The 26,310-nt window shown below is 44.1% G+C and overlaps 1 protein-coding gene across 3 annotated transcripts in view; it reads right to left on the reverse strand.

Moving 5' to 3' along the window:
• DUSP29 (dual specificity phosphatase 29) overlaps positions 1-25,603 on the reverse strand; it is a 40,966-nt gene extending 15,363 nt beyond the window's left edge. The window contains exons 1-3 of one of the 3 annotated variants that reach the window (XM_080597180.1): positions 18,698-25,603; positions 9,086-18,334; positions 1,496-1,709 (exon numbers count right to left, since the gene is read on the reverse strand). In XM_080597180.1, the coding sequence (XP_080453306.1) occupies positions 1,496-1,680 (185 nt within the window). In that variant the 5' untranslated portion in view covers positions 1,681-1,709; positions 9,086-18,334; positions 18,698-25,603. Of the gene's footprint in view, positions 1-1,495; positions 18,335-18,697 lie in introns of all 3 variants that reach the window. The other 2 variants (XM_080597182.1, XM_080597181.1) reach the window with 2 other exon arrangements.
• Positions 25,604-26,310: the final 707 nt, after the last annotated feature.

Raw genomic sequence — 26,310 nt, forward strand, 5'->3', positions numbered from 1 at the left:
GGGGAGTGTCCTGGGTTTAGAAACTATGGCTGGCCAAAGACCCGTTGTCTCGTTGGGATCCTTTGCTCAGAGGGCAAAGTTGGAGCTTTATCACAGGGGTAAGAGGGAAATTATCCTAACCACGTCATTCAGAATAGTTCTGGTGACTTTGAACAGGGAAGTAGGAAATGAATGCCAGAAGAAGCTGTTGCTTTTTGCTGAATCTTGAACTAGAAATATCTAACAAAAGGGGCAGAATAGGATGGGGAGAAAACAGCTCAAACCTATTTTCTCTTGTTCTTGAGCAGACAATCTCCCCCCGCACACACACACACACACAGTGGTTGCCCCTGCTTGGTTAAAGCCCGGATCTCCAGTGTGTCTCTCTGTTGCCTCTGGCACCACAAAAGTAATTGGTCAATGATATTAGGAGCCTCATAACTTCCAAAGCTGTGTATCTTTCTTCTTTTATAAGCTGGTAACAGATGAATTTTAGGACCTTTTAAAAAAATTATTGAGAGCTTTGGAGTCAGTGGGGCTCCTGCTTGTGCCTTAGAATGGTGGTGTAAAGTAAATGTCATGTTAGAGAAGGGTGTAGAAGAAAATGGAAGTGTACCAATAATGCCTAAAGGGTAAGAAAGGCTCTCTTGCTCTGCTGAGGGTTTGGGTTGGGGGATTTTCTGATGGCCGGTCTGCTGTGTCAATTGGCTCTGCATGTCAGAATAGCCTGTTTCAGCTTAGTCCTGTGTTCAGCAGAGCCAAGTCTGTTTTGCAGGCTTGTTTTTTGTTTTTTTGTTTTTGTTTTTTTTTTTCCAAATCACATTTGGTCTGATCAGTGAGATGCATCTCTGCAGCTTTGCCTTTCAGCAGGGTACCATTTGTTTTAATCTCTTGAGCAATTTGGAAATGCAGAGTACTCCATGTATGCAGGCATAGGCTTGGAAGCACAGAAATACCACCGCAAGTTCAGCTGTCTTTTCAGTCACTTTTCAAGAATTACATGTTGGGTTCAAACCAACCTAGGCTATGGCACAAAGATATGGTACAACAGAGCTAGAAAGTGCCCTTCAGTCAGTGTAACTGTGGAAGGACTTTCACTCGGAGATAAATGACAAATAACCGTTTGAAATGAATGATTTAAAAATGGGTGGTGTAAAGATGGAAGTGACTAGCTTCAACCTCTGCAGGCTGTGCTACTGCCGTGACTGCTGTGTTGCTCGGTGTTTAACAGCAGACCCCTCTGCATTCAACCAGTGCTTCCTTGGAGCAGCAGCAACCCAAACCGTGTGCGCATGTTCTGTGAGGGCCGTGGCACACCGAGTGCTCTGAGCTCTGGTATCTGTCAGTAGCTCACCAAAACAGGCTGTCACCGCTCAATGCTACCTAATAGGGAGGAGGAGAGAAACACCTTGCTCTGATTGTGAGCTGTACCTAGTACAGCTTACTCATCTCCTATGTAGAGGAGATTTACTATGTATGCTTACTCATCATCTATGCAGAGGTAGTGGGCACTTACTCATCTCCTATGTAGAGGTTGGGCCAGACTTCGTTGACATGAGTGTACTTCGGGCATCCTTTCCAGAAGAGTCGCTCCAATTCAAATGCACCTGGGGTACAGTAATCCTCATCGGGATCTACTTTGATTGCCATGTATGCGTTTTTCTTCCCAGTGTTCAAACCTGCTGATGGCGTTTTGTCCATGGCGTGGTGTGCTCAGGCCGTGCAGGAAGCTGGAATGCAACCAAAACAGAACGTTAAGGCGAGGAAGCACAAAGCCAGCGAGTTCTGCTCTGGTTATGGGGCACTGGGAGCAGCGCTGGCCGGGTGTGAGGTGGATGTACCTGCTGAGTGGCAGACGCGAACTGTCACCTGGATTTCTGCCTGCCCTGAACCAGGTGAGGAATGCTTTGTGTGAGCTCACCAGCAACAGGAACAAAAGCAAAGGCGAAGTGACTGCCAAAGTTTGATTGCCACTGGGAATTTGTTTCTTGGAAAATCCACTGGTAAGAATTTGGCAGGTGTAGCAGCCTGATCCAAGGAGTCTGGAGTAGCTCATAGAACTCAATGGAGGAAATGTAAGATGTGGTCTTATCATTAAGTGCAGGTCTCCTAAAGGCTTCTCCTGTACGTGATTTTCAGCAACCCAGTGAGATCGAGCTTGCCCATTCAGGTCAGTGCTGAGTGCACCACTTCTGTACATTCAAGATCTTACTGCAGACCTGCACAATGAACCACGCAGGCTATTTCCGGGAACAAGAGTTTGCTTTTTAGCATCAATTCCCTTCCTACTGACTGACAAAATATTGTTTAGCAGGGTGGGCTCTTGCTAAGGAGCAAGAACCTCCTTCTTTCCAGGCTTTCAGGCTTACTATTTTTATTTTCATTTTTTAAATGTAGATGCACACACACCGAGTGGTAGGAGGAGCACTGATAAGCATGTAGTATAGAAGGGAACAATGGTGTGATGTTAACTTGTAGCTAAAATCAGAGTATCATTAACATTGCGTAGAACAACATGTTTCTTGGACATGCTATCGTGTGTCAAATTTATCTGCTAGTATTGAATGTTTTGGTGTCAGCTTTTTGCACCTCTTCAAGCTCCAGATTTTCTTCTGCCTGCTGTGATTTCCTCAGCTGCCATCCTGATTTAGTGTTCCCTTATATGGTTGGCATCCCTCAGTTGCTGGCTCATTAGTTGTACCCCAGTTACGTGGTCTTCATCCTCGCTGCTTCCCTTCAGGGCTGTGCCTCACTAAGGAAGTGGGCACTGACACTATGAGCAGTGGGAGCTCACAGAGCAGCCTGGAGCTGGTGGGTGAAGCTAAAGGCTTGTCTATGTGATGACCACTGACTGTCTTGAGTCACAGGACCTTCCCCATCCCTGCTGTTACGAAGACACTGCCATAGGATGTGGCAGGGAACATAGGTTTATGAGAACATTTTTGTCCCTTGAACAGATTTTGTTACTTTGCTGTGTGATTTTTCTTTTTTTAAATCTGTGTTTAACTTTCCTGGTCCTGTGCAGCTGAAGGACCTTGGGTGGAACCAGTGAAGTGTGTGTGACATGGGAACCCTTGCACCAGCAGCAACCGTGCCAGCTGCGTGTGCAGTACAGCTGCAGCAGTGCAGTGCTGCACTCATGGGCTCAGGCATGGCACTGCCCTGTCCTGACAGACAAGGCAGCTGGCATCCCCACGTGATGTGTTGGGTGCCTTTAGGTCAGGGTTTTTTTGGAATTCTGTTCATTTTTAGGTTTTTGATTACTTGAGGAAAAAATTGCAGGGAGAGAGTAGTGACTCCACATTTTGTTTTTGTTGGCAACTGGTGACATTTGTGGCCTTTTCATGACAAAAATCTGGGTAGTTACAGAGCTCTCCTGCAAGCAGGATGACCCTTTTTCTCTGACATCCTGCATACCCAGAGGGGTCGGTTCGTTGGCTTGGGCTCTTTTGTGCCTGTCATGTTCTGTTTCTCTGTAGGACTTGAAAAAGCCAAGCAATGCCTGGTTTCGCACTCCAAAGCTAGACAAGATTGTGGAGTCAGTTTTTGTTTGGCACGTATACACCTTTGTTCAAAAATTGGCTTGCTTTCACTGGCAAGGGGATCTATCTTTCAGCCAAGCTTCCTAAAACATGATGATGTTTAGCTAAGTGGTCCTCTGAGATGCATAAGGGGCTCTGAGAATTTGTTTTTAGCAAACTTGCCTTGTGCTCAGTCTTATGTGCCTGTGAGTAACGCGAAGTCCCATTTCTGGGCCTCCGGTAGCTATTCCCTAGAAGTGCCCTTTTCCTTTCAGGGTTATGTTAACTCTACATGCAGACCCAACAAAGTAAATAATGCTGGACTGTCAGAGATACAAATCTAACGCTGTCTGACTTTGAAAGTGAACAGGCTGTTATCTAGAACTTGATAAGAGAGACTATTTGTCTAGTAAGGAATTATCTTCGCGTGAGAGCCTTGATGCCGAGGGACTGACTGAGCGTTTATTCATGGCTCTGTAAAAGGGGAGGGGAGGAAGAGAGAGAAATGAAATCAGTAGTTATGTTTGGTAGCCACAGCACATGGGTCTGTTACAGCAGCAGTCCTGCTCTGAGACTGCAGACCTCAAAACAGGACAACTACATCTGCAAACGATCGTTTGTGGTACTGTAACACCATTTTAGTCTGAAGCTTGGTTAGTTCTCTAAACGTTAGACCTATGAGAAGTACTCCTCTCTCTGTCCTGGGAAGCCATATGCTCCTTGAACTTTGTTTTTTATTCCTTGCCAATGTTATCTACTGCAGGGATTTTTAAATTGATTTAGAGCACAAGCAAGCATCAGTTGAAATTCCTCTAATAAAAGATGTATTTGGGATTGACTCTAGACTAAGTAACAGAGTTTGACTAGGAGGAGGGGGAGAAAGGGGCTGGTGAGCTACCTGAGCTCTGGAATTAATTCCCATGAAGTATTTGGGTGGGGAAGAAGACAGAGAGGTTTGTTTCTATGCAGGAACCAGATATCTCACCTCATCTCTCACTGACTGCCCTGCACACACTGAACGGAGCTGAGGGAAGGCCGTTCCCTTGGCCAGCCTGCTTGGACTAGGAAGAAGAAAATTGACTGGATTTTTTTGGTGCTTGTCCTTATTGCTGTTGTGGATATACAGGTGACTTGGCCTAAGACAAGCCCTGACAGTGAAGCCTCAGATGTGTTTTTCAGACCTGTGGGGTGGGAGGCTGTCCCCTGCAGGGCATTAGGCCGGTGCAGCTGGGTGGCATGTGGGGTTACCTCTGTGCAGGTACCCTGGGGCAGCCTGCCACCGCTGCTGCTGCTCCTTCTGGGCCAGAATGGTGCCGCCTTGTTTTGGGGGATGTAACCTTGGATGTGAAAGCTATCTGGGGTAGGGCTGGTCCTTGTGCCCATTCTGTAAGGGACAGTGCACCCTGCTTGCTCCTGGAGGTGCTGCTCCAGCACAGGGAGTCAGGTGGCAGGAGCTGTTGTCCCAGTGAGGTTCTCCTCCTCAGAAAGCTATGCAGCCTGCGTGTCCCCATCCTATCCTTCCCCTGTGACCAAGCCACAGCTCCTCTCTTGCTTTCTGCTGTGCCAACCAAGGCTAGGCCACGTGAGCTGCCCTTTGCTGCTGCGCCTGCAGTGGCCAGTCACCAGCTGCATGCTGGGGACGCCTCGGTGGGACCAGGGCACACTTCTAGAGCTGGCACAATTTGCCTGCCTCATTTTGCAGGTTCTGCTTCTCAATCCAGCATGCAAATATAATGCTGAACTGCTGGTGCTCACCAATTATGCTGTCATGGACTTAAGTGTATTATCAGAACAAGGATTATAAAAATTCAGTCATCTGCATTTTTATACCCTAATCTTTCTCTTCATAAATAAGACCGAAGTGCATGTTATCTAATGAATTTTATTTGTTAATCACTTGGATGGCTGGAATATTTTTCCCCCTTGGGTTATGAGTATATAAATGAAAATATTGTTAGTGATTTCACAAAATGGTAATTCAGAATAATGGAGAGTTAATCCTCTTTTCATTAGCGAGCCACTTCAGGACATACACTGTGGCAAATTACTCTGCATTTTAAGTCATTCTCGAGTGCTGTGCACTAGAAAAAAACATTAAACTATTTTTGCATTGATAGAAGTAATTGTGTGGCTAATTTGGATAAGCAGCATGCATTAGGCAAAGCAAAGGAATCTCTTCTTTATGTTCGCTATCCACTCTACAGCTGCCAAATGGAATTGTTTATAGTGCTTTTTAGCTTATTTTATTTTTAACAAAACGGGGAGGGAGTAGAGCAAGCGTAAGGAAGGGGAAAAGAAAACCTGCCAGTCTGTCTGCTGTTTAATTCACAGAGGGAACACAGTCTAGTGGCTGGAGCAGTGATACGGCCATTAAAGGTTTCCTTTCTGCACCTTGTTCTTGGTCCCTTGAACTACTCAGATGTTCCCAGGAAAGCCTTGGGAAGGTGCAGGATGTAAGGGCCATTTTTCAGATGTGTACAACAGGAGGGACGTGCCCCGCCACCCCAGAGCTGCAGGGGGTTAGCTAATACTTATGGAGGCAGCAGCCACAAGCCCTATGGTTCAGTAATCCCACAGATGGGGGGCAGGAATCGAGGCTCATATTTAGATGTGAACGTCAGAGCTGCAGTGATGGCGTGTACGTTTCTAATGCTGGTTTTCCAGATGTGGTGGAAGTTTCTGAGTACTTTGAGACAGAAAACTATAAGTCATTATCTGCATCACAAAATACTATGTTTCTGAATATTTTTGGCTCTTTGTGCTGTGCAGGTCTTGTATATTATAGATGCCAAACAATTTGGCAAGATTCATGCCTGGGAGTTAAGATCCAAGTCAGCTGTAGAAATTTAAAAAGAAAAACAAAAAGCGGAGGTGCAGAGTAAAGGACTGTATTTCTTTGTCCTTTGCAAGGACCTATGCACCCTCTCCCCTTTCCTGCCTCCAGCCCTGACCCAGGAGGAGTTCCTCTGCGTAGCTGCAGTCACCCCAAGCATGTGTACCCTGGCTGCCAATGTAGGGCTGTGTTTGTGTGCCTGAGGCAGGCTGTATATCGTCAGTAAGGTCAGAGCCCAGTGGTGGTGGTGTGCTGTACAAGTGTGCAATGATACGGGCTAAACAAAAGGTGGGAAGAAAAATGGAGACAGAAGGTGATTTTTCTTCTTTCCTTCAGAAGGAACAACTGTAATGCTATTAGCTGTTCTGGACTGCCTGACGTTGACCACAGGACTTCCCTGCCTCAACGCCTATTTCAGTCCATATTTATATAGCAGAATATTTTACGTTCTTTACCACCCATGTTTCCTGCTCTTGGGAGCTTTCCCAGCCCATATTAACATCAGTCACCTTTGCCAGTGGGGCTTTTTTGGTGCTGGCTTTATTAAATCTAATTTGGTGCATACAAGTGTGTACTAGCTTTAGTTTTGTACTCAGATGCTTTTTATCTAATAAGCATTGACTAAAAGGTACTTCTCTGTGAAAATATCAAACAATTGCAAAATCTGCTGGTTTAGCTGGGAATGAAAGGTCTTCAGCATCCTGCAAACACCTGAAGGATCGAATTTATCTTTTCCCATGAGCATTAAACTTGAAAGATGAACAGTAAAATGAGGAGGAAAAAATACACCCTGTAATTACGGTTAAGAAATTATTTTTGTGCATGAGGTGCTTGTTATTGAAAAATGTTTGCAGTTTTCTGTTTTGATGTTGTATGGGAAGCTGACATTTGAATGTTTTTATTTAGTAGGAGGAATTTAGCTGTGCTAAAATCAGAGGACACTGAAATCAGGGAACATCTGTCTTCCAGGGTTCCATACCTGAGTTTTGCAGACAACTGCAGAAATAATGCTTGTATTTTTATTTACTTATTTTTTCAGTTTAATAGCCACCTAAGATAAGATCTTGGACAGAAAGCATCTGTAACAATGGTGTGCAAGAGAGGGAAGTACCTGACAGGACGTAAGGATGAAGAATACAAGTTCTCATATGCTTTCAGAAAGATGCACAAAAGACTTGAATCTAATTTACTAACCTTTCTCCATGTAAGCATTTTCTCAGTGCTAAAGGGAGACAAAAATCAGCTCTAATGACTGAGGGTCTCCAGAAATAGCAAGAGGGATTCTATCAAGTGAGTTCCTGAATTCTTAAGAAAAGTTTTTTTCTTTCCCTTCTAGCCAGCATGCAAGCTACATACTTCCTTTCAGGACAAAAAAAGTACTTACCCTTTTTTGAGTATGACTAAGCAGAGAGTTGTTTTATGCACTGGAAAGTTCTCCTTGCAGAAGTCAATGTGCTTGCTGTCTGGAGTGCAGTGTTTACACTTGGGAGGAATATAAACAGTGCTTTGGTTTCTAAGTTTTTCATGACTTGAAGTGCATCAGCTGAGCTGAGAGCTGGTGAGCTGCAGTAACAAAAGCCTGCTTTGTTGGATGGTTTAAGTAGATGAATTTGAAGGTGGTGCTCCCTGTTATGCCACCCCTATGACATTTTGCTCAGGCTCCACAGGCTAGCAATAGCCACTAAGAGATGTGTGCTTTCCTGTGTAAACCTGACGCTTGTTGTGCCTCAGAGGAATGAGATACAGTAAAGCAAAAGTTCTTTGGATGTTTTTTTTCTAACACTAGACCAAAAAAAATATTAATTTTGTACAAATATTTCTTGGAAGGGAGGAGGAGCAAGTCTTTACAAAAGAATCTTTCTCTAAAAAGAGCCCCAAAAGAATGAAGCGAAGTGCTGCACATAAAAAACTGGAAATACTGGGGTACCTGCAATATATTTAAGTAAAGAATTACACAACCCTATGTTCCTATCCCAGTCCTGACAAAAAGCTGTCATTTACTTCAGTTTCTTTATTTTACCCCATCATTTTTATGCTTGAAGCATTCAGGGACTGTAAAATAGTTCTTGCAATACATTTGTCTTTAAACAGTTTTAAAAGTAGAAGACTCATAGCCTATGTGTAATTATTTCCCAAAGCCTCTTGCTGTGAATATTCAAAACTACCAGTTATTTCAATGAATTTCTAAGTCACTGATGACTCTTGAAAAACTTACTTTTGCTCTCATTCTTTGTTGCCTGAACTGGTTAATTTAAAACAGATGAAGCTGAGATTTTGTTAAATATTTTTGGGAGTGCCCAAAGAAACTTAAACACAGTGTCATCTGAGAGAATTGTAATTGAATTGGAAAAGTTAGATTTAACTGGGAGGGTGGAGGGATTATCAAAGAAAAAACATTCTGGGATGGATGTCACAAAATGCTTGGAAAACTGCATTTTGAGAACCATCTTTTAAAATTATAATTGAAATTTCCCCTCTAATATGAATACAGTTTTAGAACCTCATTTCCGATTTTATATATTAAATTTCTGTAATAGGGCCACTTTATTTTTAAAATAATAAATTCTACTTTCTGAGCCTTTTTGATTCTGTAATGGTTTTAAGCTTTTTTCTCTGCAACACCCTTGGAAATAGAGCTGCCTTGGAAAGTTTGCCAGCTCTCAGTCGTTTCCCTGGTTTACCAAACTAGATTATAATAGGAAGCAAAGGAGCACAAGAAAAACATCAGAAAACTTGTATTGATCAGGCTTACCTGTGAGCTTGGGCAGGTGCTCTAGGTGGCTGGGCTCTGTGAAGTGTGGCAGGACGACAAAAGAAGCCTTACCGACTTTGAAACTGGAGCCTATTTTTAGAGTAGGATTTGCTGACTCTGACCTTGAGTGCTACCCACTCCAAAGGACGATCTTTACATCTGCTTGTAAAAGTATTCCCTGATGTGACCTGAAACATTAAACCTGGCAATTTAGTTACCTAGCCTCAGTGTGACTAAGGTAATGGGGTGTCTGTGGGTTGACAACAATAAAACAAAAGCCATCTTTTTATTGTCTTGTCTCCTTGTCAAGCCCAATGTTAAGTTTACCACTGCATGTGTGGTAGGAGCATTTCACTGCTGCTTTCTGCTGTGCTATACAGGAATGATTTGGTGTTGGCACAGCAGTAGGATGGCACCTGTGTGCAAAGATCTTTATCTCCTGCTTGTGTACCACCAGACAGCCACCTTCCCCTATGGTGCTACCTGTGTCTGACCAAAGGTTCAGGTTGCCCAAGTGTTTTTTCAAAAGTACCCGGGTCTCAAGGTAGGTGCCATGAAGTTTCAGTGGGACTTGTGTTTCAGTTTCTTGGTTATTTGTAATGTTAGTGCACATCTTCCCAGCCCCCTCTGTCTCCCCTCCGCCCCATGTTTAGAAGCTGGAAGTCAGTTCCAGAAGGAGCAGGCCCAGACTTGGTCATGGCCTGTGGCTAATACTGCAGTACAGATGTGAAGGAATAACAAACAGTTTCAGTTCAAGTTCTGGGCATTGGTTTTGCTGCTGTTTCATGCTAACAGCAGCACTCCAGCCAGCTTTCTGTATTTCAGAGCAGCCAAGCTCCTCCCTGCCAATTATTCAGATAGTCACTCTTAAAATGCGAAAGAGCGTAGATGTTAGAAACCCGCTGTGCCTTCTAAGTTACCTCAGAAGGTTGTTGTGCAAATTAATTCTGTACGGATAACAGGGAAACTTGGCGGAGGAGGGGATACAGACCCTATATAACAGAAACTAGCACTGGTTGTTTTATTTTTATCCCTGTAGGTGACCCAGTATGGGGGAATATGGGTAAAGCGATATGGCAGAAGGGCAGTGCTGGCAAGAAGAGGCTATGTAAGGTGTGGGATCCGGGCTCTGTGGGCGCGGGACAGGCAGTGGTCTCTCGCTTCTCTCAGGCAGTTGCTCTGCCAGGTTGTCTTCTGATGTCAGATCGATGGCATGACAGTGTGTTGTGGTATCGCTTTTTCAGGCGGGCATTTTGAGTGCCGGGAATATTATGCTGAAACAGAAGTGTTTGTTTGTCTGCCTGGCTGTCAAAACAATGCAGGCCCTTGTGCCCCCTCTCTGTGGGGTCCCGAGAATGTGTAGGGAGGGATCATTCACCTCCTGGAAGTGTGCTATTTTTGGGACCATTCGTGTGTGTTTCCATTAGTTTTGCTTTTGTTAGGTTTAAAATATTAGCTGCTGAGATGTTTTGAGAACAGCCAGTGACTTAGAGTGCTTTGGAGCCTGAACACATGGGAAACGTGACAGGAAGGCTCTTATTTTGAAAGACGTAAGCACCTGCCCTCTGAAAAGTTGAAGAGTTGCCTTGGGCTCCTAAAAGCAGATGTTTGCCATGTTATTGGTCATTTCTGAAAATCTTAGCTAATCTGCCGATAGTGCTTTGAACATATGGATCACTCCGCCTTCCTGGAGCTGTGCATGAATTCGACCCTCTCAGTTGCTCTCCTTCAGCCTGCAGGTCCCTGCTGGTGGCAGTCAGCTCTTGCTTGTGGTCGCCCACTGGTCCCACTGCCTGGCTTAGCAAAGCAACTGCATCAGGGAACGTTGCCCTGGGGCAAAACTCTTTATCCCGTTATTCTTCGTGTATATTCTAAACACACGGGTCAACCAAGAGCAGTGCCAGGCTCTGCTCAGATGCATGGTAAAAGGCAATTCATCACCTGGAGAGCTAATATTCAAGGTTAGAGATAAACCTGAGGTGCCAAAAGGAGGACACCCAAGTGGAATGAGCAATACATTGGCTGGAAAGATGCCATAGACCAGCTTTGGAGGTGGTAGTTTTTGCAGCAGAGTTGGGAGCTGTGAAAGAATGAGAACTGAAGTCCCCCACCCTGGGGGGAAGTGGGCTGAGGGTGGAAGGAAGCAAAAGCCTTTTTTCTTAATCTTGGAAGGACTGAACTTCTTCCACAAACACTGGGTGAAGAAAAAGAGAGGGGGGAGAAATGGTAGATTTCTGGCCAGACCACACTAGAGCTACAGTTGGAAAAATCTGACGTGCTGTTTTCTAAGGTTTGAAATTTTAGTGTTAGTTTTGAGTAAAAGCTTTGAGTAAAGTTCTGCTTTAGAAGACTTCCCTCCCCCACACCAACCTGGTGGACTGGAAGATTTCCTCTTTGCTACAAAATATGCTATTATTTGGAAAAGCAGTGTTTTTAGCAATTGCATGGGAAGAATAAGTGTATAATTACATGAGATTGTCCTAATGGACATTTGCAGCTGTACTGAGATGCTAACAGCATGCAGAAACCATTATGTTTCCAGTTGTTTGGCAAAAGTTGAGAAACTTTATATATATATTTTAAAGTTAACTGTAAAGTAAATCCAGATGGTTCTCTCTTGCACAGACAGGCAGTCTTCAAACTAGACATATAGATGTAGCCTGGCTATAACTTCTTTTCATTACTGCAGATACAGAGAAATGTTTTAAAAGACTGTGCACCCTCTTCACAAAATGCTCTGTGCCCTTGATTCTTGCTGAAGTCAACTAGCGTTGATGCAGCACTACATAAAACTTGTTGGACAACACCTTGCATGCATGAGGATCTAGCTGAGCGCTGTGTGTCAAATCCCTTGTTTTACTGAGGTATGGCTAATGGCCCCACCAGGGGCTGGAATCTGCTGAGGCAGGCGTTGCAGATCCATAAAGCATAGAGGACGTGTAACCTGCTGTTTGAAGTTGAGTTTGTTCTTCTCTCTCATCTAGTTAAGGACTACCAGAAGAATTGGTGGTTTGCCTAGTTTGGGCTGGTGATGTGTTCAGAGTTATATTTGAGTCTTTAATAAGCTTTGTCTGTTGTGTTCATTGCTTTACTTCAGTTAGGCATGCTTCTTGTTAGCTTCTATCAGCAGGGAATCAAAATGATGTTGACTCAGGAGACCATCCTGCAAATCAAATCAGAAGGAAAGATTTAGTACATAGGGCAAGGATTTCAGTGCCTGGGTGATTTAAGACAAACCATTAGGAGCATTTCTGAAATTCTGAAAAGAGGGTGAACTGAAAGACCCATCATAAATGATAGGCTTTGGTTATGTTCCTTTTTATGTTGTTTTTCCTCAGTCAATAAACGAGTATTTGTGTAGGTAAGAGTTGATATTGTTTGTCCAAGTAGTATAACAGGTGGAAATATAGCTTTGAGTTTCTTAAGCAGTAGTATTATCAGAAGGGTAATGGATTTGACCTGGTATGGGTCAAATTTACTGACTGGTGTGTTTCTTGCTGTGTCTCTGGCAGGACTAATAACCCAACAGTCTTGATGGCTGTTCTTATAAGACAATATTTTGAGGCTGGGGCAAAGCCAAGTCCCTGGGAGCCAGGAGTGAAGGACCCTGGTCCTGAACAAGGTTCCTTAGGTTTGTGGGAAGTGAACAAGAAGGCTTGTTCACTGTTCTGCTTTTTCTCTCACTGTCAGCAGAAAAAGCGTTCTGGGAGATGTGCATTCAAGTAGAGTAGAGATCCCAAGGCACAATAATGTGAAAATAAAGGATGAGGGCTTTCTTGTAATCCGCCCTTACTGCAGAATAGTGGGAACAGGAAGAGCCAGAGGCCCCAAACTACTTACTCCCTATTTCTCAGTCAGTGCTAAGGGAAAGCCCTGTGAGAAGAGCACCTGCCAGAGAAATCCTATAGAGAGAGAGAGTATTAACCAGTGAGTAAGTTCTTCTGTGTTGTGCAGTGCAGGACATCCTGACGTGCCCCAGAGGTCCAAAAATCAAGCACCTCCAATTGCTCATAGCATTTAAGCTACCCTACAAGGAAAATGGCATTGCCAAAATTCAAGGTATTTCGTCTTTTACATGCCAAAGTATTACACGCAGGATTGCACTTGAATTTTCTTGATGACAAGTTGGGAAACTGCCACAGTTTTTCTACTCTCATTGTCTGTTGGGGTGAGAAGGTTTTTTCTTCTTCTCTGTATTCTTACCCACATGTTGCTACAGAGATTTCAGAAATGTGTGATCCAATCTATTCCCTAAGTATGGCATATTAAAAAATAAAAAAGTAAAAAAAAAAAAAAAAAAAAAGGTACTTGATATGTAACTCTGATCAGACAGTTTTGTCCAGGCATGCTGAGAGCAGGTTTCGGGTCAGAGTAATCTCATGGTATATTGAGTGCCAGATCTAGACTTAAATGGAGCTGAGAGACAGAAATTGGATTGATGCTTGCTATCCTCTTGGTGTGGGCTCCTGGCTCGCTGGCATTGTAGATGGAGAAACTCCAGAGTTGCTGTGCTGGTGCCATTAGTCCAGCATCTGTAATGCTGACCATGGTCAATAACAAATGCCTTAAAGGGAAGTATGCATAATCTGTGCTCCCTGCTTAGGGGATACATGTGTTGCCCCCCAGAAAAGCTGTTTAATCTCCCCACTCCACTTCCTCAGATAAAGCTTGTCTGGAAGCCTGAAGCATGAACTTTTTATAGCTTTTCCAAAGCCATTTTTTTTCTTATAATGTAAATTGACTCTCCTGGTGGTTTGCTTTATTTATGCAACTATCCAATATTCTCTTTAACTCTTCTGTGCTCTTTGCCTCCGAGTGTTGTGATAATGAGTTCAACAGATTAAATAATGAGAATAACTACACCTTGTAACTGTAACTGGTTTGAGGTTTGTCCCCTTCACATTTTTTCGGAGCTAGCTTGGGGGAAATTTGCCCGACCACTTGCTCAGGTGCAGCTGTTTTGTGGTGCTCCGAGCATCTGGTCCCGTGGTACCATGTGGCTGCAACCTACTGTCTGCGTAGAAGTAATCAAGTACACTTCATGTCTTAAAACCCCACAACAGCAAAACAATGCCTCGTAATCCACCGGGAATGCTCCACACCACCTCAGGGCAAGTGCCTTTTAATGGCTTTTTGCTCGGAGTTTGATCAGGTTCCAGACTCTTTCAAGCTGAGAACGCCATAAATGTTGGAAGTGAGGTACTCCATTTCAGGGAAAATACAAAAACCAGACTGAGTCGTTCTGTGAAGTAGAACAGAGTTGTTACACTATGAGAGATAGCGAGGCAGCCTTAATAGATGGCATTCAAGTGCAGCTGTTTATGGGTCTTAACTGGTGTTGGCCCACAAAACGCATACTTAGAAAGGAAATCAGGGAAAGCTAACACATGCCTGGGGGCTTTGAAGTTGTTATTATCATCCACATGCATAAGAACGGGAGATCCTCTCTAGTCTAGCATGTACTGAGAAATGAATGAGTTTGGCTGGCGCGTACATCAAAGGTCTTCACTTGTAATTTGCTTAAGAGATTAAAAATGAAATATGAGGAAATTATCGAGGAAGAGCAAGCTGCTGTTTTTTTCCCCCTTGCAGCAGGAAAGAAGAACAATTGAGCATCTATTCTGGCTGAAAGTGATTACCGAAAAGCTTTCTGACAACCTTGAGCAAAACAGCAGTTGAATCTTAGCTTCACTGACATCAAATAAGCATTTGATTTACTGAGACCCAATTGGACCTGTCCAGTGCCAAGGAGTGTCTTTGAGATACAAACAAACTTGATAAAGCTTTTCCTTTAGCCACAATCTCTAAAGCAGTGCATTGCTAGACCATGAAATGTGCTCTGCGTTTTAGGTACCAGAAATATTTTGCTGCAGAAGTAAATGAACAAAACCTTGTGACAAACATTTGAAGCCTGCTGCTGTTTCCCATGCTGTCAAAAGTGATTTTTACTAAGGTTGTTCAAGAGACTGAGTAACCACTGGGAAGGAGGCAGTGTTGTCTGGTGATTACGCCATGGTTGGACTGAGAGATACGAAGGCTTGACAACAGCTGTGATCTTTTGGGACAAAACCGACTATGAATGCTTTTGAGGTGGAATTAAGAAGATTTCTAGTGAGGAGAGAAGTGGCTTTCTAAACAGCTTCCAGCAGGAATGCAGATTGTGAGAAACCCTTGATTTTCAGGGGTTTAAGGAATTATTATTTTTTTTAAGGATCCAGAGATGTTGGCAGAGATCTAGATCATGTAAGTCTTCCCATCCCATGCCTCTTGCTGTTGCCAAGTCAGAGGATTTATGGAATGACTTGGAGCTTCTTAATCAATATCAGATACCTCAAAAAAAAAAAAAAGAGCCTTACCTTTTTCAGAGGTGACACAGGAGCTGATAGGTGTTAGTCTGCAGCCCTTATGACCTAGAATCACAACCTGTGATTCTGTGACAATGGCACATGCTGACTGCAGATAATTTCCATGTTCGCTTCTGACCTTTCTTTAATAGTGCAAAATCTGTTAAAATTTGCTGACTGTAGGTCCAGCATGTGTTTTGTCACTTTTTCTCTGCTTCACCACGCAAACTGTTATGGAGTGTTCTTGGTCCACATCATAGCATTTAGGTTGGGATTTTACCTGTCCTTTTATGCTCCAAAATGGGGAGTGCTAAAAAATTGTCTGTAACTTTATTGTACATAGAGCAGAAGAGATCGTCAGTCCAGCTCATTTATTATTTTCTATCACTGAGACACAAGGCAGGAGTGTAACAAATGAGTGCATCTGTTTCCCAGTCAGAATTGATCAACAACATTTATGCTCTGAGCATTGCTACTCTTAATTGTTATGCAGTGTTAAAGTATTCATTTTTGTGAAGCCAGCCAGGCTCTCCTACACCTTTCAGCCCATCCACATTACCATGTTAGCACTGAGTATTTTAAGCCTGTAGCATAACCCTTTGCTCTTCCATTAAGATTTCCAAGCAACTGCATTTTTCCACGAATCCATTCAGCCTGCTTTATTCCAGCTGTTGCAGGTGCTGATTTCAGCATGAATTATGGCCGTGATCTGCTACATTTATGAAATGTATTAACAGATACATATCAACAGATAGCAGAGTGTCAACTGAGTGTTTTAAAAGAACATTCATGTTGCAGAATTGCAAGTGAATGAAAATGAACTCAAAATGACAACAGCCCTGAGACAAGTGCCCTGTGCCAGAGAGGAGCATGCAGAGTGGTGGAAGGAAACTCCCGCTGCCTGGTGGTGCAGGGAAGGGCACAGGACGTCGGGAGGAGTAAAACTGGGGGAAAGCTGGGCGAGTGGTCAGCAGGGGGATTTGAAAAATCTTTCCAGGAAAAGAGGACTTGGGTGTGAGATGCAGAACTGAAGTTTTTCAGGAAATTGAACAGGAGCTGATGCCTATTGCAATTATGGTTCCTTTACTATTAGAAAAGTAATATGTATAAATAGTGAATAAAATTACTGCTAAGCATATTTTTGAAATGTCTTGAATTTTTCAGTGATAAGAAAAAGCCTGGTTTTAGAGAGAGAAGTATGCTGCACACCAGAGATAAGTACAGGCTTTACCTATTGACTTATCTCTTTAAAAAAAGGAGGGAGAGAGGGGTGGGGGTGAACCCTAAAGGAGGAAAAACATGAAAGTAGAATACATCAAATATTGTTTCCTTGGAAACAAAAAGGAAGGTTACGTCACAGGGTTCAAGACTATATATAGAAACCTAACAGTGCAGATGCAGAAGAAACTCTTGTTCCTAGAGGGAAAATTTAGAAATGAGCATGACCTCCCTTTAGACACTGCTGTCACAATGCAGTCAGCACAAGCTGATCTCGAGGACTAGCAGTAAATTTAGCTGCTGGTGTATGACAGTCTTCACTCAATTAGCTGCAGAATTCGGTTCAGGGAACTGGTTCAGTTGGTGACAAGAGGTGCAATTTTCAGACTGCTATAAATACAGCCAGTGTCTCCAGAGCCCTGCTATGCTGCAGTGGCAGAAATTATTAAAAGTCTTCAGCTTGCACTCTAAGTCCTTCAGGCAGTCATGACAGGTCAGTGAAAACCTCTAGCCCTTATTAATGCTTGTGAAAAGCTACCTAGGTGAAGCATCACTGTGCTCAGGAGCAACAGGCAAGGCGGGAGCTCAGGCTTTTGGACACGATGAGTTGGGGTTCACGGCGTCTGGCACAGGGGTGCCTGTCCCCTCATGTCCCCCTGCATCCTGCCCCGTTTCTGGGATTCTTGATGCCATGGAGTGTTTATACTACTAGTTGCAAAACCAAATAATGTTGTTTTTGTTGTTACAAGTGGGGTCCTTCGGACAATGTCAGGGGTTCATCATAAGCCTTGTATTTAAGTGGTGGTCAACTTTCTCCCTGCTTTTACAGTCAAACTTTCCCCTGTGTGTACGTGTATACAATGCTGCTGAAAAGATAGCTTCAAAATTGGGTGATCTGCACGTCATTTTACAGGCTAAAGCAGTTAAATCTTCTTTCTAAAGACTGAAGCCTTGAATAAATAGCATTATGATGTGGCCTTTCCAGATGTTTAAAAAAAATTGATTGGTTATGGCTCTATGAGTAAATGATTCCTTTCAAACTGAAACACAGATTTGTTCCATCAGTTTCTATGTGATAACACAGAGCCTGGTCAAATTTCCCCTTTTTGGTGGGAATCATCTCGGTTTGACTGGTGATCTTAGTGTGGCTGGCAGCTCACAAGGGGCTGCTCCTCCCCAAAACCGGCAGAGCAGGGCTTGGAGTTACCAGTAAGTGAAGAGCTTTGCTAAATGTCCCAATGTCAAGGATCTTGATGATGCTGTAATATATATGCATGTATACATCCTTCCCCAGCACTGCTCATTTTAAGGCATAACGAAGTAAATGAAACAGCATGTGCTCCCAGCTGCTTTAGCCCTAGGACATGTCTGTGGTGTACCAGGTGGCAGTGCTCTAGCTCTTGGAGCTTTTTCATGTCTCAACGTGGTACGCACTCCTAAATCTACCGCAGAAAGTCAGCTTTCCTTGGCAGGGGAGAGGAAGAGAAATATAAGTTTATTGACCTTGTCAAGAAGATTATGAAAACAATGAACTTTAAAACAAATAATAGTAATAAAAAGATCCCATGCTTTGTAAAGACAATCTCACAATGGAAAGGATGGGGGCGAGAGAGGAGTTCAGAACATCTGGGGCTGGCACAGGTTCAGGTCTTGTTTGGGTTGATGAAGGGGTGATTTGTGTGCGTGCCTGAGCCTAGCTGCGATTCTGCATCCAAGGTGGATATTGCCATAGCAAACCTTAAGACTCCAGGTCCCTAATCAGGATAAGATTTGGACTTTGTGATTTGTGTCAATCTTTAGCTTAATCTTATGCCTGAATTAAAAAAAAAAAAAAAAAAAAAAAAAAAGTTGTAAGGGTTGCGGCGTACTTTTAATGGGAAAATTTGTTGAAGGGATGATGTTTTAACGTTGGTTTTCCTGCCTACACAGTTGCTGTCTTTTCAAAATATCTGCTACTCATTGAGAGCTGGTGTTTCAGCCTGCAGTATTTTGCTAGTATAACCAGAGCACTCCAGAAGCGCTCATGTAATACGCTGTGTGGTATAACTACTAGACTATACAGATTTTTTTAGCCTGACATGATTTTTTTTTCTCCCAGGTTTCTTTCTTTCTTATTTCTTTATTTTTTAGCAAGCCAGCACCTTCATTGGCGGGTAGGCATTTCTGAGCATTGGGATGACTGTCATCAGCATGACTAGCCTGATAAAGATATATTAGTATTCATCTGTTGAAATGCTTTTGGATGACTGGCCAGATGGACTGTTACTGCACTGATACTTGACATCTGATCAAAAGGATGCAGAATAGCAAAGATGCAGGTAAATTGACAGCGCATGTCTGTGGTGTGAAGTAGGATGGGGTAGGAGCTCAAGGACTTCCTGGAGGTTATAGTGATCTTAAAGTCAGGTTATAACTACGTGAAAGCAGAACTGAGTCTAATCTAAAGCTTTTTTACTATTATTATTTTATTTTTTCACAATGAAAGATGACAGTAGAAAAAGACATAAGGTGAACTGGAGAGTTGTGAGAATTGATGAAAAGCGACTTCAGAAAAAATCAAATATGTCTTTCTGTTTACTGCCTTCTCCCAATCATTCCCTGCCTCCTTGAAAAGCACCAGGCAGCTATTCTGCCTGATCAGATGAGCCTTTTAAATTAAATCTACTCAGCCTAACGTGTATGCCAGCACTGTTTTCCTTCATACAATTTTCATTTCTTGTAACGTTATGTCTCCTTTGATTCATTTAAATATGCTGAAGATGAAAAAGATGGTCAGTCTGATTAACAATCAGTTGTGTGTTCCAGCCGAGTATCAGCTAATTATGTACAGACAATTAACGGTTCCATCTGAGAAATGTGTTGCATAGGCTTCAAATGTGCAGAGCTGGCAAGGCTGAGATTCCCCTAGGAGAGGTGAAGAGGAGAGCAGCCAGGAGCCCCTGCCTGGCAGTGGTGACATGTCTTCATGAGGGGAGATTTTCTCCTGAAAACCTCTCAGCCAGGCAGCGTTTCCTGATTATTTTTTCTTGCAGTTTTCTTGTCATTGGCTGTTGTAGACTGAGCCCCTTAGAAGTGTTCCTTGCGTAGGTGACTGGTCCAAATCATGTGGACTGAGACTTCCAGGCATGGTCATCACTACAAAAATGCTGCAGCCGATTGGTAGCTATATACATGCCTGGACAGAGGATTAGAAATGCAAGTCAGTGAATAGAACAGAAGGTAAAAAGTAAATATAATTTTCCGGTAGTCTCTGATTAAAAATGCTGTTTCTCTCTCATGAGAATGACTAAGAAAAGTGTCTTCAAGTCCAGTCCTGGTGTCCTGCTGTGTCTCTCTTGTGAATGAGTAATGAAAAATGGCTATTCATTGCTGAATGATTACTTTTCCCCTTCAATGGAGGGGGGAGAACCCTCCAAAATCCAAGTCTTCTATGAGTCCAGCAGACTAAAAGCACCAGGAAACCTCTGGAGGGAAATAAAAAGTTATGAATGGAGAATAAAATATTGGTGTAGAGCAAAAGGGCTGTTGTGTATAAAGAGCAGATGGGAAAATGTTGGGTTTGAAGTTTAAAAGACAAGGATCTGAATCTCATTCAGTTGAGCAGGGGGAAGTGGTTTGGGTTTCCTTTCCTTGGAGGTTGGCTCCATTTGATGAATTGTTGAGATGTGCTATAAATGTTTAAGATTTATAGGAGAGGCTCCAAGTATTACTAATGAGCAGCTAAAAATAGATATGATAGGAAAATATAAACTGACAAACAGATCATCCAGCATAACAATAACTTCATAATCACACAACTGTTGCCAACTGAAGATGGGAGACATTGCATGAAAATGAGCTTTTGTTTTTCACATCTGAAAGTTAAAGAAGTCGGAGTGGAAACAGATGTTCTACAAAACAATGTGTCAGAATAACTCTAGTAACAGCCAGTTGTCACCAGAGCTGAGCAAATAATTCCTTGCTTGCTGTTTGCTGGCTGATAGTTTTCCAATGATGGGTGGGGTTTTGGTAAAGAACTGGTTTCTTTCTTTGTTTTTGTAAGCAACCTAAATGTTTTGGTAGAAGAATATCAATATTTCACTGCTTATAGTTCTGTGCTTCTCAGGTTTTTGGAATTCTTGTCTAAAAGCTGTTGACCCTCAACAAGTAATCTTAAGGGGTTTGGTGAATCATTTTGGTTGTAAATTTTTCTGAATAACTCATTGTTGATAGTTAATATTAGACAAACTGATGAATTATAATGCTGAATTATTGAGGAATTAGATGGCTTAGATGTTTGGTCTTCATAAAAAGAGACTTGCAGAGCTCTACTGTCTTTCAGAAGTTTTACACTGGGGCACAACCACAAGAGTAGACTTTATCTAGTACTTAGCAACAAAAAGAGAGTTTGGCTTTTGTTTTCAGATTTTGTCTGCTGAATGTTTCTCTTCCATATGTTTTCAAGTCAACTGGTAATACACGACAATTTGACAATGGGATCAATTACTCTTGATGCCATTGTGAATCTTGGTCTGTGCTGGGTGCCCCCTGAACACACTGGAAGATCTCTGTGGTTGTGAGGGTGGCTGGCAGCCAACAGGACCCAAGTGCAGCAGCCAGAAGCCCCCACCCCTTAACAAGTGGCATTTTGTGTGAAGGAGGCTCTGCCCATGTCTTAGAAGCAGAGAGCTCAGCTTCTCAGAAATGGGAGCTGAATCCTAGACCTGCTTTAGAATTTCACCTGAAGTTTAGTAACTGATGTTTTTTGTCAGCTGGCTGGATCTTTGCTGTGCAGGTTTTCTCTTTCTACTACTAAGAAAATATTTTGATTTGCAAGGGTATTTCCACTAGGAGATGCTTTGTCTCCAGGGCAACTTCCCTGAGAATGGTTTTAAAAGTTGGTTTATGGAGAGAACTGAATCTTGGTTTTGCAGCCTTTAAATGCCACTTTAGATAGTAATAAAAATATTTTATTCTTATACTGTTTTTGCCCTTACTTGACACCTTCTTATTTTCTGAAAACAGGGGAGCCATGCAGGTGTACTCAAGGATTTGATAAGGAAAATGTGGGCCTCAGTGTAACTTTGCAATCGAGTGCGAAAACATTAGATGGGACACCACATGGCCGCCTCACAGAAGGGGCTCTGCAACAGGGCACAAAATGGCTACCAGAGGAGAAGCAAGGAAAAGAAGGGATTTTTAAAGGGTGAGACAGGAATAAGGCAGCCTGAATAGCCAGGGCTGTTGAGCATGAGGGTGATGGAGGGATGTTCTGGAGACAGAAGCAGGAGGAGGAGAGCCAGAGCCAGATCCTCAGCTAACATCACTGGGTATTTTTAGGAGCACTTCCTGAAAGTGCTCTCAGTGTATAAACAGACGAGGTTCCAGGAGGCAGCAGCGAGGGGGAGCGGTATAACTCAATGATGCTTGTACCACAAATAGTACGCTGCAAAGAGCAAGTTGTTTGACTTTATTAGAACTACAGCCTCCTGCAACGGATCAAGGATCAAGTTTATAAGCAAAGTAATTGTAGCTTGAGGAAAACTTAACTGTTGAAAGCCTTGCAGGCCATAGATTCCTGTTTGACTTGGCTTCAGGAGCTGCAGATACTCTTTGGATGTCAGGGTATGAAGTAGATTTGCAAAGCACATGCTATTTTGAAGCTCCTCTCTGCAGTAAGATGTACCTCAGCCTTGTGATCAAGGAAACACATGAAATAGAAAATAGGAGGAGGAAGATAACATCTGGCAAGTGGACTTGACAGTGCTTTGCAGTTCTAGAGGGACTGGCAGGAGCTGGGCAGATCTGATCCCAACAACAGAATTAGGCAGCAGAAAATCACCTGGTCTTGTTGTGCAGTGCCAAACCTCAAGCAGAAGTGGGAGCCGCTGGCTCACATGGAACAAACCCGTGTAATGCAGAAACATAAATTTCCTTGCACCTGCAAGGAAAAGGCTGACACTCTTAGCTGTCGCCACTGCACCACATGGCGTTGTACCTGGACAATGTCCTGGCTGGCACTTCTTTCCATAAGAAACCTGTCCTTGGCAGCATCTCCTTCGCTGCAACTTGTTGAAAATTTCTATCCTCTCTTCCCGTGGCTCTTTGCAGAACAGATTTATGGTCCCAGTTTCCTTTTACAAATAAAAACCTAAGGGCAAATCTGAAGGATAAATAATGCAGTGCAGACATGCCCGCAGCAATACTCTCTGTATTTATCATTGCTGAAAGTCTGGGAGGAAAAGCTGCAGAAGGCATGATATCTTAACTGAGAGAACTATTCCTGTACTTTTGTGCCAATTCTGGAGGCTGGAGAGCAATTCCGTTGTGTTTTTCCCTAAACATCCTGCTGAAGCTCAGTCTAAGTCCAGGTGCTTTGTCTGACATGGGGCTAAGATGGCCATCCTCCTTCAGGGGCTTCCTGGGTGGGAAAGGCACCAGCTCCTCCTCAGTGCTGGAGGTCGCTCCTCAACGGGCACTCAGAGCAGAGGTGTTCATAAATAACCCTCACCACTTGCTCTGTGCTGGCTGAGAAACAGGCATGGAAAAGATGATGGCCTAAATGTTGCTTTGCCCATATGTACGAGTCTGCTATCTGATCACCTATCCCTGTATCTACTAGCATGGTTTTGGGCAGGTAATATTTAGCTAGTGCGCTGGACAAGTGTGATAATGGCAGGCTATGTAGAAGACATGCACCTCTGGGGGAGAAAGTGGGACTTTTCTCTACCTGAGTCCTCAGCAGCAAAATTGGCAGCTGCCCACCAGGATCAGACTCCTGATTAGCAGCAGGGATAGCTGTCGGGAAAGAATCTTTTCCTTGTTTCTCAGGGCGAGCTGGCAGCTTGCAGTGAGCCAGCAACTCTGGTTCTGGAAACTGCAGCAGAAGATACACTGGAACCACCCCCAATATTGGTTTTAGTTTTTATTGTTTGACTTGATTCTGGCTGTAATTTTAAGAGACTTCTGCTTGACTAGAGCACAGGGGCAGCAAGGTACTTGAGTGTGCAACCCGTGTGGGTTTGATGACGGCTGCTGAGTTGTGACCAACCTGTGAGCTGGGGCACATCTGTGCTGCTGCAGGCCTTTGCCATACACCTGCAGCCGTGTCACCCAGCCAGTGGTCCTGCTTTGGCAGTGCCCTGGCTTCCTGGGCCATGTGGCAGGGCATCTCTGGCTGTCCCTGGCCAGCTGAAGCAGTCCTGCAGTGGCTGACAGGCCTCAGCAGGGGTAGACTCAGGTTCAGTCCCTCTGAAGAGTTGTTCATTTTATATGAACACCCGCAGATGTTTCCAGGTGTGCAGTTCACTGGGAATTATGACCTGTCCTGACGGGCTTAATGCACGGATTTTGGACTTGAGCGTTTCATACACCCCTTGTGCTTTAATGTAACACCATTTGGCTCGGCATCAGTGGTGCTGCAGTGAGCTGAAGGCAGCTGAAAAGACTGCTCACAAAACAGCTTCAGCATGGCCTGAACCTTTCCGTTAGGAAAGGGTCCCCAGGCAGAGCTTGGTGGGGCAGACCCAGGTGCCAGGAGTGATCCAGCCACCAGGCCCCCTGAAATCCAACCTCCTTGCTGTGGCAGCAGTTAAGAGGCCTATGAAAGCTGTAACTCCACTGATTTTTCCATCGTTAGCTGTGACCTCCCTTCTGGCCACTTACTCCGGTCTCAGAGCATCGGACCTGTTCTGGGGGAAGTGTCATCTTTCTGTTCCCTGGGAGGAGGTTGGTCTGTACCATTGCTTGCTTTTTACTTACTGCATTTATGGAGGCAGAAACACCACCTGAATTTCTCTGTAGGGCTCTGCAGGGAAATCAGGTTTCCATATTGCATTATGAGAAATGCAGTGGAAGTGTGCTATGCTCAGTTAATTTTTTATTTTTTTTTAATGTATGGAGGCAAAAGAAACTTCAGTTGGGAATGGCTTCTCTCTCTGTTCACCATCCCTAGTGCTATAAATATGAACTGCATAGTACTTTCAGAACTGCAAGCCTTTAAGGCATCTCAGGGGAAAACATCACACCAAATTAATCTGCCGTCAAGTGGAAATTCTATATTGTTTGCATTTGCCAATGTTCTGTATGTGGCTGTAATTGCACTGAAGCAAATATCTGCTTCGAATTCTTCACAAGATTAAATGTGGCCAATTGGGCGTAAAAGAGTAATCGAAAAGCCGAACTGCTACTTTGGATTTGTTAGAGGCACTGCTAATTTTTGCTCTGACACAATGACACCAGGTTCTGCCTTTCGGTCGTAGCAGGGAAACCCAGGGAATGTGATGTGGAGCACACGGTTTCCAGGCAAGAGAAGGACATCCCAGCCTGGCACTGCCACCCCACAGGCAGTGTGTCCACACATGCTCCTTTCATGAGCAGCAGCCTCCCTTCACTCCTGATCTCCCTTCCTTCCCGGCAGCATGGCCTTGGCATGCAGCATCTGCCTGGCCCTCCTGTCGGCCCCTCTCTGCATTCTGTGCCCTCGCTGTAGGTTTGAAGCTGAGAGGATCAGGGAAGGCCCCCACAGGAGCCCCGTTCTGTGGCTGGTCACAGAGATATCCCTGAGTCTGAGCTGGATCCTGGGTCATGTCACCATGCATGAAGGAGCACGTCAGCTCACCAAGCCTGCAGTCCCGCCCTATGCCAGCTGGATGTGAAAGGTTAAAGACTGCTTGAAAACCTTATGGTTTCTTTTTCTAGTTTACTAGTTGAGCCATTTTCCCTCCTGCCATATAAATGCAATTATAAGCAAGTAAAAAGTCTCCTCAAGTTGGCTGTGCTGCCTTTTAATTCTGCACGAAAACCCAACTGCTCCCTGTGCCCCGCACAGCAGGTTGTTAAAGAAACAGGTCCAGGTGGGCAAAATTTCCAGTATGAATCCCTCTTTATTTCATTTTCTTTCAATTAGTGGGCTTATCCAAAAAATACATACTGAGCTTCTACCAGCCATTTCCAGAGGAGTTTCTCAGTGCAGCTACAGCTAAGTCCCCGCAGCATCTGTGCCCCATCTTCAGCTTGGGCAGTGTCTCTGGGTCTGGCGACAGGAGACAGGCCCCGAGGGCTCTGCTTCTCTGTGTTTGTCCCTCCCTAGCTGGAGGTCCAGCTCCCGAAGCTGCTCGAGGAAGCCGGAGTTGGGGCAGATCCCTCTGTGTGAGCGTACAGCCTGAATTGCGTTGGTGAGGGACATGTTCTCGCAGATCATTAAGAAGGCAAGGACAAGAGTTGCGGATCGACTGATTCCCATTGCGCAGTGAACTAGTACTTTGCCTGGAAAATGGAGAGAGAGGTTCAGTTATACCAGGGGGCCAAGTGGTGGGGTTCATGGAGCTGGAGCAGAGCCCAGAGCAGTGCTGATGCTGGGGCTGAGCAAGCAGGTGTGCACAGCCTGTCTGGGCAGAGCTGCTGTGGCACTGGTAGGACATAGCAGGGCTTTTAATGGCTGGGGACAGAAAGTTCATATCTGCATCCCAGCATCTGTGGTTGTGCCTGTGAGTTTTGGGCTTAGCCCTCAGCCTGGTGGTATGCAGAGGTGGCAGAGAAAAACGTTCAGAGCTGCACAGCCTGCTTGTGGTGGGACCCAGGTGAGGGGGCACGAGCTTTGGGGCTGCACAACCGCCCCCTCTGCCCTCTGCTTCTTGTGCCCTGTGCCCAGCCTGTCATCCCTGGTTGTCCCTGCTTGCTCAC

The sequence above is a fragment of the Anser brachyrhynchus genome (genome assembly GCF_964034855.1).
Source record: "Anser brachyrhynchus genome assembly, chromosome: 6".
Taxonomy (NCBI): Eukaryota; Metazoa; Chordata; class Aves; order Anseriformes; family Anatidae; genus Anser; species Anser brachyrhynchus.